Source organism: Juglans microcarpa x Juglans regia, chromosome 8D (assembly GCF_004785595.1).
Source record: "Juglans microcarpa x Juglans regia isolate MS1-56 chromosome 8D, Jm3101_v1.0, whole genome shotgun sequence".
Taxonomy (NCBI): domain Eukaryota; kingdom Viridiplantae; phylum Streptophyta; class Magnoliopsida; order Fagales; family Juglandaceae; genus Juglans; species Juglans microcarpa x Juglans regia.
The window spans coordinates 26,124,396-26,139,374 of record NC_054608.1 but is presented as its reverse complement, the minus strand read 5'-3'; the positions used below and the strand labels follow the sequence as shown (position 1 = coordinate 26,139,374).

At 39.5% G+C, this 14,979-nt stretch overlaps 2 protein-coding genes across 2 annotated transcripts; one reads left to right on the top strand and one right to left on the bottom strand.

Moving 5' to 3' along the window:
* Positions 1–515: 515 nt before the first annotated feature.
* Positions 516–2,748, bottom strand: LOC121243442 (protein ASPARTIC PROTEASE IN GUARD CELL 1-like). The gene is made up of 2 exons (XM_041141559.1): positions 969–2,748; positions 516–641 (listed from the first exon to the last, which is right to left on the bottom strand). The coding sequence occupies exon 1, from the start codon at positions 2,544–2,546 to the stop codon at positions 1,059–1,061; it is 1,488 nt and encodes a 495-aa protein (XP_040997493.1). The 5' UTR covers positions 2,547–2,748; the 3' UTR covers positions 516–641; positions 969–1,058.
* Positions 2,749–12,962: 10,214 nt separating this feature from the next.
* Positions 12,963–13,352, top strand: LOC121242353. Its single transcript, XM_041140228.1, has one exon. It carries the CDS (start codon positions 12,963–12,965, stop codon positions 13,350–13,352), a length of 390 nt encoding a protein of 129 aa, XP_040996162.1.
* The last annotated feature ends 1,627 nt before the right edge of the window (positions 13,353–14,979 follow it).

The following is a 14,979-nucleotide window of genomic DNA, read 5'->3' as shown; positions in this document are numbered from 1 at the left end:
CACAAAATAAAATGAGTAATGCTACACACAGTCTCCAAATGGGGACTGCATTATAAACTTAATTAATTTTATCTTTAAATTTTTTTAAAATTACTATAATATCCTTATTAAAATGATACTTTTTTTTATTTAATGAAAGATTTACACATGCAATCTCCATTTGATGACTGTAAATAAAATTTTTCAAATAAAAAATATATAAATTTTTTTCCCTCCTTTGAAGAAAATGACAAATAGGTAAAATAAAATATTATTTTCACTCTCTCTCTCCAAACACACAGTACACAAAACGTGAACTCACACTCACAAGTATGAGAAATTTGTATTTTATTTGAGAGTTTAAAATATTATGTTTTAATATTATTATTATTTTAAAATTTGAAAAATATGAATTGAGATTTAAAAAAATTGAATTGTTTATTATATTTTATCTGAAGATTTGAAAAATGTGTAATGATGAGATGATAATTTTATATCTTATCCCACCCCCAAACCTAGCAATTGGCCCCTAACACTCGACTAAATTTCTTTACTGCCACTAAACCAACCAGATCATACCAATAATAATATTACATTTATGAGAATAATAATTATGAGCCACACCAAGCCAAAGCCAACCTCTCCTTTGGAATTTATTTAGAGATTGTTTGAGATTGAGTTTGAAATTTACTTTTAACTATTTTAATTTTTTTTTAAAAAAATGATATATTTGATAAATTTATAAAAATTGCTTTAATCAATTAAAAAGTTGAAAATCTATTTTTTTAAAAAAGCATCAAATTAAAATTGTTATCAAAAAGCTCATATAGATAATGGTATAAAATTAAAAAAAGTTTAATATAACTAATTTTAAAAGTAATTTAGATACATATATATTAAACAATAAACAACTTTTAACGTATAAAATTTATTATTTAAATTATAAATTATAAGCTATATTTCTCGTTACAATTTTAAACAGGCATAGATGGGCCTCTTTCTCGTACATTACCTGTCCTGTAAATTACCTAGTTTATTGGGGATATAAGGGTAAATTAAGTGCCCTCTTACGGAAGGCTCTAACATTTATTGGGTGAGAACGCCACCCGCGAGTTTGCCAAATCGTAGCTCACACGTATGCCCTGTTGCTGTACGTTCCCGATAATTGACGGAGATGATGATGTAGGCGCAAACGCCAGACAGTAGGTTCCGGACGAGTCCATGGGAATAAGATAGTTCTTCGCCGGTAGCGACAGCAACTTCCCGCCCGAGAACCGGAACGACACCGTTGGAACTTGCACGGAAGTATGGGATGACAGATCGTAGCACGTGTCGAACAGAGATACGCCGCTCGTCGATTTCAGGTTCCGAGTTAACTTCACGAACGCGTCGCGGAGCGCGTTGTATGCCTGGGTCTGCAATCGGGTTATGACCGTACCCGAGTCGACGATGATCCCGCCGTTTCCTGACGCGTCCGTTTGAAATATCGAGGCCGGGATCGAGAGGGGCTTACCTCCGACGTTCAGTCCTTCGAGTCCGATGAAGTAGAACGTGTCGAGCTTTTCATTTTTAAGTAGAGTGGTAGTGACCGAGTCAGCGGGTGGAGCCGAGTTGAACTCGAGAGTCGAGGACTTGCTCGAGTCACGGTCCACGAGGCAGTATGAGAACGACGACGCTTTGATCTGATAGGGAAACGAGAGTGAACCCCCACCGAGTCCGAGTACTCCGGCTGCCGCAACGAACAAACCCTCGTTGTCGTGGCCGCAGCCCAAAGCGATATTGTTCACTGAGCCAGAGCTCCCGAACGACACTGTCTCCGTCACCATGTTGCCAGTGGTGTTCGATCCGTCGTCATAGGAGACCTGATAGAGACACTTTCCTGCGCTACAACCTTGACCGACAGCCTGGCATTGAGGGGAAGCGCACGAAAGGGGCTTGTAGGAGGAGGATGAAGTTGGGTCGAATATCGGATCGGATTGCTGGTAGCAGTCCGCACAGGGCTTACATTGGAGCCAGTTGATTTCGCTGCCAGTGTCGAGCACCATGTAGAAAGGCTTGGCGGGGGTTCCCACACCAATGCGCGAGAAGTACTCACCGCTGCGCAGGCTCCTTCCGGACACGATCGGAGTGGACAGATCCTCGGGGAGAAGCTCCTTCTCCACAGGTTTAAGATCCGACTTCTTCACACCCTCAAGGGCGAGCTGGAACTTGGTGGTGAGAGCTTCGACCCGGGCCGAGTCGCGCTCGAGTCGAGCAAGAACAAGGCTCTTGTAGTCTTCATACGAGGACTTATAAAGTGACTCTCGTGGGTGAACCTGAACCGAGAAAGAAGAGGAATTACCGACCTGAGCTTGTAGCAGGGGCTCTTTTTGTTGAATTAAGGGCTTAACGGTTTCAGGGTCGAAGTTGAGGACTGCACGGGCTTGTTCGAGCGAGGCCGAGACGTCAAGGAATGTATGAGTAATCTCGGGTATGTCTCGAGAGAAAGCCAAAGGAAACAGGGAAATCGCAGAAAAAGCAATGAAACTGGTGGAGAAGAAGAAACAGAGGTACGAGTTTGGAGCCATTTTGAGGTCTGCTGCATGGAGCAGAGAAGTAAGGCAGAGAGTACGAAGTGAGAAGTTGGCCTTTTCTCAATTTTTTTCCTTCAATTTGCCTCGCTCTCTCTCCGAATGTTGGGAGGATAAAGACAAGGCCAAAATGGCATTAATTAGTGGGAAAAGGGTGACGTCGGTACGGACGCAATATACGGTAGTGGCAATCAATTTTAGGAAGTGATAAGGTTATTATCCGTCTATTATTTCAGGAATTTCAATTTTTTTTTTTATGATTTTTTTAAGGTATTTTTATAACACCTTTAATTACTAAAAAATTTAAAACTATATATAATTTTATTAATACTTACTTTTTTAATCATTAAATAAAATAAATAATTAAATAAATTAAATAAATTAAATAAATAAATAATAATAAGATAGTAATTCTATCATTATTTATCAATTTTTCTGGTAAGATTGAGATCTTAATTCTCAACTCATCTAAAATAAAAGAATCCAAAATATTAAAAATTAAAAGTACATTAAAATTTATATATTTCAGGATATGCCCTTCATATTATTCCAAGTTTTCTTTTGATTTTGTAGATGTGGTAAGATAAAATGAATTAAAATAAAAGTTAAAAATTGAATAAAATATTAAATAGAATATATATTTTTAATATTATTATAATTTTGAGATTTTAAAAAAATTGAATTATTTATTTTAATTGTGTGAGAATTTAAAAAATTTGTAATGATAAAATGTGTTGTGAAAGTAAACGAGATTTTACAAAAAATGGAAAAACCAATATATATATATATATATATATAACCAAACATTCATAAATCATTAATACAAACTATTTTGACCAATCCACAAAGATTGAGCAACAAATATAGGAACATTGTCCCACTACATGTCAATATTATTAATATTCCAAGCACAACAGGGCTAGTCTATGAGCCAACTCATTCCCCATATTACTATTTGCTAAAAAGGAATCTTGATCTTCTTTTATTTCTTTGACCATCAACAAACAATTACTTTCAATAACAATTTTAGAGAAACCCAAATAAACACAAAGTTGAAAGCCCCGTAGAAAAGCCAGCAATTTAATAGTACCAGGAATCTCTACCTCATTTTCCATTTTACTAGCCGCCATCACCAACTTTCCTTTGTCATCTCTAAGAACAACACCCACACCAACTTTTCTCGGGTAAAAAAAATGGCTCTATCAACTTTCAACTTGAAAAAACTCACTGGAGGTGGCTTCCAACAGCACATACTCTTTGCTATATGGCCTAAAGAATTCATGAGATTTTTATGTGTTTTCTGCAAAGACAAAGCATGATTAACCTGACTAGGTACAATTCAGATTTTATCCGTCTGCATTTTATTTCTCCTGAACCACAATCCTCAAGTTATAAGAAAGAACATAGAGAAGCCTGAATTGGTTCCTTTTTCCGGTACAGATGTTGAAAATTGAAATACATGCTCATATATAGTTAGCTAATAACTAATTTAGGTCTCATTTAGTTATACAGATGAGATAAAAAAATTATGAATAATAATGAGATAATTTGTTAATAACAATGAAATTTTTTGAGTTAAGATTTTAATGGAGTTTTGAAGAATGAGAGAGAAAAAGTTGAATAAAAAATTATAAAGTTAAAAGAAAGTTAAAATATAATTTTTTAATATAATTATTGTTTTGGAATTTGAAAATTTTGAATTTCTTTTTTGTGTTTTGTTTTAAAGTTTGAAAAAGTTGTAATAATTAGGTATTAATTTGATGAAGAAGTTAAAACTTGAAAATTTAAAATTAGTATTTAAATAATGACATGAGATGAAATGACTTCAAAGATTTGTGAAACCAAACCAGACCTTAAAATATATATCTTTCTCTTAGCAATAATTTGGTTCTAATTTGTAGAAACTTCGTATTTGTGCATTTACTTTTTATTGCATTAAGCCTATTCAAAAGTAATTTGTTAATTAAACAAAATTAATTATAAAAAAGTAATATGTGCATTTGTGTTATTGTAATATTATATAATAATATTATAAATATTATTTTATATATTATATAATACTATATGTAATATTTCTTCAGTAATGATACATGCAATACCCTTTTTGCAATCATTTATACGACTATATTTGAAAGTGTGGAAATTTTATACAAAGTTGTGTTACTTTTATAAGTTATTTTACAAAAATGCCATTTATTTAAAATATAGTTGTACAAACGATTGTAAAAAAGTTTGTATGTATATCATTTTCCATATTCGTAAAGAAAAATTATATTTACAGTTATAAAGTATGTAAGCACGCCGCACTCTTTTTTAAAAAAAAATGAGTAAATATAATGCCTACATGAAAAAATTAATATTTTGATTATAGATCTCACTTTTTTTTTTTAAATGAGTGCATAGCATTTGCATAATAATTGTTTCTAGCATTTCATAGGACTCTGAGGTCAAACAAAGGGTTATGAAGAATGTGAGTTTTCATCCACTCTAAGCCATCGTTATAACCGAAGCGCCACACATCATCGCGAACACCATGGACAAACAACTCCTCCTCCCACAAACTACGGAAGGTAGCTTCATGAGCTTCTAGAACCCACATGGTTTCTTCCTAGGTGGTCTCCGCCTCTCTCATTCGCTTCCTTTCTCCCTCTAGGGTTTTCCTTTTCTTTGTCATAGACTTGTTGGCGTCTTTAACTTGCTTCGTTAGCCACTTGTTCGTCTGGTTGTCAGAGTCCTGCTGTTGGCGCAACTCTCTGATCTCGGCCTACAGTCGCTCAAGCACCAGTTGGCAGTTGTCGAGAGACTATTGCAACACCTCCCTCACCTCAGAAGTAAGTAAGGCCTCAATGTGAAGAGCGCCAACTTCACCCTGGGGTCTTATCAAGTCAGCAAGGGCCTCCTCAGGTTCTTCCTTCTGCTTTCACTCTTTCACCGCGTAGTCTGAAGCAAACTGTGCAAGTGAACAAAGTGTCCAGTTCTCACTCATCACCTCCTCTTGGCCGTCCATGATGAAGGTCATCAGACGCTCCAACCTCTGTCATGCAAGTCAAAATCAAGATCAAGAAAGGAAACAAAGAGTCTGAGGAGTTTGTAAGCTAAGGCTTTACCCTTGTGAATAGTCTCTTGAGGCCACTCTCCATCTCGCAGATTCTGTCGATGTGGCCCACCAAAGCCGTTGTCCGTAGATATGCTGAAACTTCTTCGAAGATCTCCTCGCCTTCCCTCTTGTTAGGAACCCCAAGTGTCAACGCCTCCTCAACCAACACAACAGTCCTTGGTACTTTGACATCATCGGAGGAAACAATCTTGACCACAGGAGTAGCTCTAGTAACAACGCCTTGGACTGGCGACATGACGCAAGGAGGATTCGCTATTGTTGCAATCTTCTTGGGCGCCAAAGGTTCGAGCCAAATAACGAGCACCATAATAGATGGACCCCCGGGGAGAATGGGAACATTGTTAGAATCAAATCTGATGGGGGAGATCCTTTGGTGCTTCTTTCCTTTCCCCTCTACCGGCGGGCTAGGAGAGCGACGTGACAGGATTTATTGGGAAGCCCCAGGTGGAATGCAAGTTAGCTAGGGGAGCTAGATATCGATGAAGGCTATCCTCGGTCAACAGAACCTCCGTAGAAACATCTGGATGCGCCTCCACCCGGGCTCGAAAGACTCTGAGCCTAACTGCCTCCTTCGGGGTCGTTTTAGGGCGGTGGTTCGTGTCCCCGTCAACGGTGCCCCATATAGTGTATACAAGAAACTAGCACTGTGAGATCTCTAGTTTCACTTGAATTTTTAATCCTTATTTTTATTATTTTTGAGGTGTTATTTTGTTATTTTAATTAATGTGTTAATTAATTATGTTGTTTGTTATTTGTTTTGGTATTTTATTTTGCTGTTTTGTTAAATTTATTTTAGAGTATGTTATTTTGATTATTTGCATTGTTTTTATTTTTGGGCTTGTGTTTGTTTTTGGGTTTATTATTTTTGTTTTATTCTGTTGGGCCATGTGTGTTGTGTGTGTGTGTGTTTACTGAAGCCCAGCCAAAGACCGGCCCAGCCCGTGAGAACCCAGCCCCCTACTAAAAGAAATGGCGCCGTTTTGATGGAGCTAGGGCTCCATCTTATTCCCTTCATGCGCCGCACCCTGCTGCTTCTTCTTCCTGTTTCTTCTTCCTCATTTTTTCTTCTTCATTTCTGCTTCTTCCACAGAATTTCCATGCAGCTGCTGCCGAAAGTAGATCCCAGCCGAGAGCCACCTCCACCTACATCTCACTCTCTCGTGTCGTTCGGCATGCACCCCGAGGGCTTACTGTCAACCCGTGGCATCGCACGGTCACTTGTCCTTCCGCAAGCTCCTTGGTGGCGTTGGGCATGGCTTCCGTCAGTGCCGCCGTGCCACGCGTCCGCGAGAGGACTTCTTTTTCTCCACGGCATGCTGCCGTTATTTCCTTCCTCCACCGTGCGACACGCACGCCATGCGAACCGCCGCATTTGGCCTACAAATAGGCCACGGCTTCTCATGGTTTGGGGATCCCCGTTTGAGTGTGTTATCTGTGAATTTAGGAGTGAAACTGAGTAATTTTATAAGCTTGTTTCGAGTGTGTTTGGTTTTGTTTTGGAAAATCAATCGGGAATTTTGGTGTGATCCGAGAGTTCTAAGTGAGATGTCGTGCGGTGTTTGTTCTTATTTTTGAAAAAAGTTCCACTTGGTTTCTTGATAAATTTTGGGTTGTAAATGGTGAGTGTTGTGAGATTGTTGCCGTGTATGGTGTTGTGAAATTGTTGGTTGTTGCTGTGTAACAAAAACCCAAGTTTTTGGGCACTGTCTTGTTGTGTGCCGCTGTTGCACCGTCGCCTTGTACAACTGTGATCTTTCAGATTATTCCACTCAACGTGTGTATGTAATTTTCCATCAAGTGATATTAATTGGCTTTATAACTGTTGTTTAATTATAAATTGTTGGTTTATTGGAAATATATTGTATTTGTTGAAGTGTTGGGCTTTAAACGGTGTTGTGAAAAAATGGGCCTTGGGCCGTCGGAGTTGTTGAGATTTTAAATGTAATTGGACCTTGGGCCGGATTGGAGGATAGGACTATACGTGTATTTGTGAAACTGCATTTCGGTGTTTATTAAGAATTTGTAAAATGAATTATTTAAATGCGTATTCCAATAAAATGTTAAAAAACATATTTATCGTTTTATTAAATTGTGCGGTAATGTCACGAAGTCTGTTGGATATTGATATTGTTGAGTGGGTGCGTGTGTTTCACGACCCCAAGTCGAGATGGGGCATTATCTCAGTGGAGCTCCTCTGGTCACTCAGGAGCGTAACAGACTGACGTGACGTCCTCTGAGTTGTCGCAGGGCGACGACGGGAACAGACGAGACGGTAACACTCTCGTACCGATTCCGTGACCTTTGGCTGGCGAGGTTAGAGGATGCTTGGACATGTACGCACTGAGCGCGGAACTGGGCAATGCGCGTTACGAAGTTTCATGCACGGACGTTACCCATGATGTGACGAAGAGAGCGAGGGTGTGCGGACGGTCCATAGGGGAGACCGTGGTGCATGCGTAAATTCATAATAAATATGATTGGGACAAAAATGAGATTTTTGGTGTAAGTATAAAAATGATATTTTTAGGGAAAATGAATGTAAGTTGTTATTTTGTCCGCATGGGAACTCGTGTTTGTATAAATGTGTTTTAAATCTCTTGGATGTTGTTTTGGTTAATTACTTGCTGAGATGTCATAATCTCATAGTGGTGTTTACCCTATGGTTCCGTTTTATAGTGCCGTAGAGTTTGACGCAGAGCCCAAGTATGAACCTGAAGGACCAACTCCGCCAGAAGCTTAAGTCGTTGTTATGATGTTCAGCGTTTGGGACTTGTTTCCCTTATGTTATTTGCTTTCTTTAAATTATCTGACGGAAGACTGTAAAATATTTGTAAAGTTATTTTACTGCATTTTGAACAATTCTGGTACTTAATAAAGAAAGATCCTTTTATTTTTCTCCGCTGCGAATATTACTGTACATTTAATGTATGTTGTACACACTTTGAGCACTGGTCGTTGGGGTGCGTGATCCGTGTGGTCATCATCCCGGTGTCACGAACTCCACAAAATAACACGTGGGGGTCGAGGGCGCCACAGGTGGTATCAGAGCGGTCTGGCTCTGGGTAAAACCGTATAAATACCTAGGTATAGTTCCAGAAACTTTTTTTTTTTATATATAATTTAAAAATATCTAGTTTTAAAGGGGACGTTTTTTTAGTAAGATGGACCGATCAGGAATACCGCATCCGGAACCTGAGATTGACTTGTCTCGCTCTGATGGGAATCTCGCCATGGCTAGAGCTTTAACCCGTATGACAGAATTTCTTCAACAGAATTTTCCGCCGCAAAGGGAGCAACAAAACGGTTGTCCGTACGAACGCTTTTTAGCTCATAGGACCCCTACTTTTTCTGGGCAAGAGGATCCACTTCGTGCTGGAAGGTGGATTAGTGATCTCGAAAAGACATTTGAGATCTGTGGGTGTACTAAAACTCAAAAGTTGTTATACACAAGTTAGCTGTTGCAAGGTGACGCAACTGCTTGGTGGGGAACCAAGCGGGAGCTTCTGGAAATGGAGTTAGGATCTATTGCGGCGGTATCTTGGCCGCAGTTTAAAATGGAATTCAAAGATCGTTTCTTCCCGAATACTATGAGGAAACAAAAGGCACGAGAGTTTAACAATTTAGTACAAGGGGTGATGACGGTCGAGCAGTATGCCCGGAAGTTTATAGAACTCGGGAAGTTTGCTACACATTTGATTGCTACGGAAGAGATGCGGATCGAGCGATTTCAGGAAGGTCTACGGCGGGAGATCCGTAGATAGGTTGCTTGCTTGCAAATTCTAACTTTTCAGCAATCAGTAGAGGTTGCTTCGATTGCAGAGCGGGAGTTTATTGATCCTGTCGCTACACCAATTGGGCAAAAGAGAAGAGTTTTCGAGGAAGGAAGTAGTTCGGGGTCTGCACCTAAGTTTATTTCCAAGACTGGGGCCAGACCACAAATGGCCACCGGAGTACGAATGGGAGGTCGAGCACCAGTATGTGGCAAATGCAATAGGTCGCATGTCGGCGAGTGCCACATGTCTGGGATTCAGTGTTTCAGATGCGGGCAAACAGGACATCTTGCTCGTAGCTGCCCTACCATCATGCAGGCGAATCGAGGCGGTTACCGTGGTGGGAGGACTACCCCAAGACCAACTGTTCAAGCTAGGGTCTACGTAGTGACACCTGGTGAGGTAGATGATAAAGCTCAGGAAACCCAAAATGCTGGAGTCATCACAGGTATAGATTTCTATTCAATCATTTGAGATACTTTATTTGGGTATTTTGTTGGTTAGACTTAATTGGTAGTTTTAAATCTTTTAGGTAGAGTTCGACTATATGATTATTATGCTTGCACTTTATTTGACTCGGGAGCATCTCAGTCATTCATTTCTACCACCTTTGCTAGGATGTGCAACCTGGTTTTTAAACCTTTATCACAGTCTTTGGTAGTGAAGTTACCAAATGGGGAAACTGTGTGGTGTTCGAAGGTTACCTTAGGTTGTCCTCTGGTTTTAAATGGAATGACTCTTAAGGCAGATTTGATAAGGTTTAAATTACTTGAGTTTGACATTATTCTAGGAATGGATTGGTTATATCAGTTTTTCGCCAGCATTAATTGTCGTAGTAGGATTGTTAGTTTCCAACTACCTGGAGGTAAGTATTTAGAGTTTGCAGGAAGTAAGATAAAGGCGAAACCTGCAGTTATATCTGCCATTCAAGCAAGCAAGGACTTAGCTAATGGGGCGGATGCCTATTTGGTTCATGTGGTATCTGCACTTTCGGAAAGGAAATCTGTAGCAGATATTCCGATTGTGATGGAATTCTCTGATGTATTTGTGGATGATTTGCCCGGCTTGCCACCTGTTCGTGATTTGGAGTTCGCCATTGATCTAGAATCCGGTGCGGCACCAGTTCATAAGACCCCGTACCGAATGGCGCCAGCAAAGTTAAAAGAGCTGAAGAGTCAATTACAGGAATTGGTAGATAAGGGGTTTATTCAGCCTAGTTTTTCACATTTGGGAGCACCAGTGTTGTTTGTTAAAAAGAAAGATGGTACCCTTAGAATGTGTATAGATTACCGAGGACTCAATAAGGTAACCATTAAGAATAAGTACCCCCTACCTCAGATTAATGATTTATTCGATCAACTTCAAGGTGCTACTACTTTTTCAAAAATTGACTTAAAATCGGGATACTATCAATTGAGGATAAAGGATCAGGATATACCTAAGACTGCCTTTAGGTCTAGGTATGGGCATTATGAGTTTAAAGTGATGCCGTTCGGATTAGCAAATGCCCCTGCAACATTTATGGATATGATGAATAGAGTATTCCGACCGTATCTAGATTCCTTTGTGATAGTCTTTATTGATGATATTTTGGTTTATTCTCGAGAACCAGAAGAGCACGCCAGCCATCTTCGATTGGTTTTGGGTAAGTTAAGAGATCATCAACTCTTTGCAAATCTGAACAAGTGCGAATTTTGGTTGAAGGAGATTAAATTTCTTGGTCATGTTATGTCCTGGGATGGAGTAGCAGTTGATCCAAGTAAGGTCGAAGCTGTATTGGCATGGCCACGTCCTTCAACGGTGCACGAAATTCGAAGTTTTTTAGGACTTGCTGGTTATAATCGCAGGTTTGTGGAAGGCTTTGCTCGATTGTCTGGACCTCTCACTACTCTTACCAGGAAAAATGTTGAGTTTGTTTAGTCTGATAAATGTGAGAAGAGTTTTCAGGAGCTGAAAAAGAGGTTAACTACAGCACCTATTTTGGCACTTCCGGAACCTCATAAGCCGTTTGTGATTTTTAGTGATGCTTCCAAATTTGGTTTGGGATGTGTTCTCATGCAGGAATGAAAAGTCGTGGCATATGCATCTCGTCAATTAAAAGATCATGAAAAGAATTATCCCACTCATGATTTGGAGCTAGCAGCTGTGGTTTTCGCTCTCAAAATTTGGCGGTACTATTTATATGGCGAGACTTGTGAAATTTACACTGATCATAAGAGCCTTAAACATCTTTTCTCGCAGAAAAATCTTAACATGAAATAGAGGAGATGGTTAGAGTTAATCAGTGATCACCAGTGTGAGATTAAGTATCACCCAGGGAAAGCAAAGCTGGTTGCAGATGCACTAAGTCGGAAGTCTTATTCAGTTGTTGAGGCTGAGTCATCAGGGTTAGACTCTCTTCTTTCTGGTATAAGGAGACTTCTTACTACTAGTTCACAGCAAGAAGAGGTGTTGACTTCAATTCTTGATATCCGAGTTCTTGATTTTAAGGAGTTAAAGACTCTGCAGGAAAATGACTCTAAGTTGTGTGACATTAGAGAAAGAGTCAAGAAGTCGCAAGGACCGACGCATTTCAATCTAAGTAGAGAAGATATTCTTTTATTCCGAAATCGTAGGGTGATTCCTACAGATTCAGAATTTAAAGAAAGAATATTGACTGAAGCCCATGCAGCTCCTTATTCTGTTCATCCTGGAAGTACAAAGATGTATCGAGATTTGAAGAAAAGTTTTTGGTGGGAAGGTATGAAGAGAGACATTGCTTTATTTATTGAAAAATGTACTACTTGTCGACAGGTTAAAGCCGAGCATCAAAGGCCCGCTGGCTATCTTCAACCACTCCCTATTCCGGAGTAGAAATGGGACGACATCGCAATGGACTTTGTTATAGGACTACCAAGAACGCCTAGTGGGAAAAATTCAATTTGGGTAATTATTGATCGTCTAACCAAGAGTGCCAATTTCTTACCTATATCTAACACTGATACTTTGGGATGTTTGACTCGGTTATATGTCAAGGAAATTGTACGTCTTCATGGAATTCCCAAGAGTATAGTGTCAGATAGGGACCCACGTTTCACATCTCACTTCTGGAAAAGTTTACAAACAGCTTTGGGCACCAAGTTAAAATTCAGCAGTGCTTATCATCCTCAGACTGACGGCCAATCAGAACGCACTATTCAGACCCTTGAGGTTATGTTGCGAGCCTGTGTTTTGGATTTTAAAGGAAGTTGGGAAAATCATCTATCGCTTATAGAGTTTGCTTATAATAACAGTTTTCAAGCGACTATTCAAATGGCCCCTTATGAAGCTCTTTATGGGAGAAAATGCAGGTCTCCCTTGTTTTGGGATGAAGTCGACGAAGGTAATCTACTTGGACCAGAAATTATTCAGGAGATGAGAAATCAGGTTCAAGTTATAAAAAACAAGATGACAGCTGCTTAGAGTCGTCAAAAGAGTTATTCGGACACGAGGAGAAGAGATTTATTATTTAAGGATGGTGATTGGGTTTATCTCAAGGTTTCTCCAATGAAAGGCGTTAAGCGTTTCGGTAAAAAAGGGAAACTTAGCCCGAGATATGTTGGTCCTTTTCAAATTCTGGAGAAGGTTGGACCCGTTGCTTATCATATTGCCTTGCCTGAATATTTTGGAGAGATTCATGATGTTTTCCACGTGTCGTCATTAAAGAAGAGCTTTGGGCATCAAGAACCGCGTTTCGTTGACCCCGGAAGCATTCAACTTCGACCTGATCTCACGTATGAAGTTGTTCCAACTCAAATCTTGGATAGAAAGGAGCAACAGTTGAGATCTAAGACGATACCATTAGTTATGGTATCATGGGTAGATCATTTGGCTCAGGATTTCTCTTGGGACAGAGAGGTAGATATGAGAAAGTTCTACCCTTACTTGTTTGGGTAATTTGAATGTTGCTTTCTTTCTCAAGCTTTTGATAAGCTTTGTATTGTATCTTGGTTTTTGAATCAATGAAGAACTTGGCAATTTCGATGACGAAATTTCTTTTAAGGAGGGGAGGTTGTGAGATCTCTAGTTTCACTTGAATTTTTAATCCTTATTTTTATTATTTTTGAGGTGTTATTTTGTTATTTTAATTAATGTGTTAATTAATTATGTTGTTTGTTATTTGTTTTGGTATTTTATTTTGTTGCTTTGTTAAATTTATTTTAGAGTATGTTATTTTGATTATTTGTATTGTTTTTATTTTTGGGCTTGTGTTTGTTTTTGGGCTTATTATTTTTGTTTTATTATGTTGGGCCGTGTGTGTTGTGTGTGTGTGTTTACTGAACCCTAGCCAAAGACTGCCCAGCCCGTGAGAACCCAGCCCCTACTAAAAGAAACGGCGCCGTTTTGATGGAGCTAGGGCTCCATCTTATTCCCTTTATGCGCCGCACCCTGCTTCTTCTTCTTCTTGTTTCTTCTTCCTCCTTTTTTCTTCTTCATTTATGCTTCTTCCATAGAATTTCCACGCAGCTGCTGCCGAAAGTAGATCCCAGCCGAGAGCCACCTCCACCTACATCTCACTCTCTCGTGTCGCTCGGCATGCACCCTGAGGGCTTGCCTGTCAACCCGTGGCATCGCACGGTCACTTGTCCTTCCGCAAGCTCCTCGATGGCGATGGGCATGGCTTCCGTGAGTGCCGCCGTGCCACGCGTCCGCGAGAGGACTTCTTTTTCTCCATGGCATGCTGCCTTTATTTCCTTCCTCCACCGTGCGACACGCACGCCATGCGAACCGCCGCATTTGGGCTATAAATAGGCCACGGCTTCTCATGGTTTGAGGATCCCCATTTGAGTGTGTTATCTGTGAATTGAGGAGTGAAACCGAGTAATTTTGTAAGCTTGTTTCGAGTGTGTTTGGTTTTGTTTTGGAAAATCAATCGGGAATTTTGGTGTGATCCGAGAGTTCTAAGTGAGATGTCGTGCGGTGTTTGTTCTTATTTTTGAAAAAAGTTCCACTTGGTTTCTTGATAAATTTTGGGTTGTAAATGGTGAGTGTTGTGAGATTGTTGCCGTGTATGGTGTTGTGAAATTGTTGGTTGTTGCTGTATAACAAAAACCCAAGTTTTTGGGCACTATCTTGCTGTGTGCCGCTGTTGCACCGTCGCCTTGTACAACTGTGATCTTTCAGATTATTCCACTCAACGTGTGTATGTAATTTTCCATCAAGTGATATTAATTGGCTTTATAACTGTTGTTTAATTATAAATTGTTGGTTTATTGGAAATATATTGTATTTGTTGAAGTGTTGGGCTTTAAACGGTGTTGTGAAAAATTGGGCCTTCGGCCGTCGGAGTTGTTGAGATTTTAAATGTAATTGGGCCTTGTGCCGGATTGGAGGATGGGACTATACGTGTATTTGTGAAACTGCATTTCGGTGTTTATTAAGAATTTGTAAAATGAATTATTTAAATGCGTATTCCAATAAAATGTTGAAAAACATATTTATCGTTTTATTAAATTGTGCGGTAATGTCACGAAGTCTGTTGGATATTGATATTGTTGAGTGGGTGCGTGTGTTTCACAACCCC

Excerpts from the sequence above, each read along its gene's own strand:
- LOC121243442 (XM_041141559.1), bottom strand. The coding sequence starts at position 2,546 with ATGGCTCCAAACTCGTACCTCTGTTTCTTCTTCTCCACCAGTTTCATT.
- LOC121242353 (XM_041140228.1), top strand. The coding sequence starts at position 12,963 with ATGAAAGGCGTTAAGCGTTTCGGTAAAAAAGGGAAACTTAGCCCGAGA.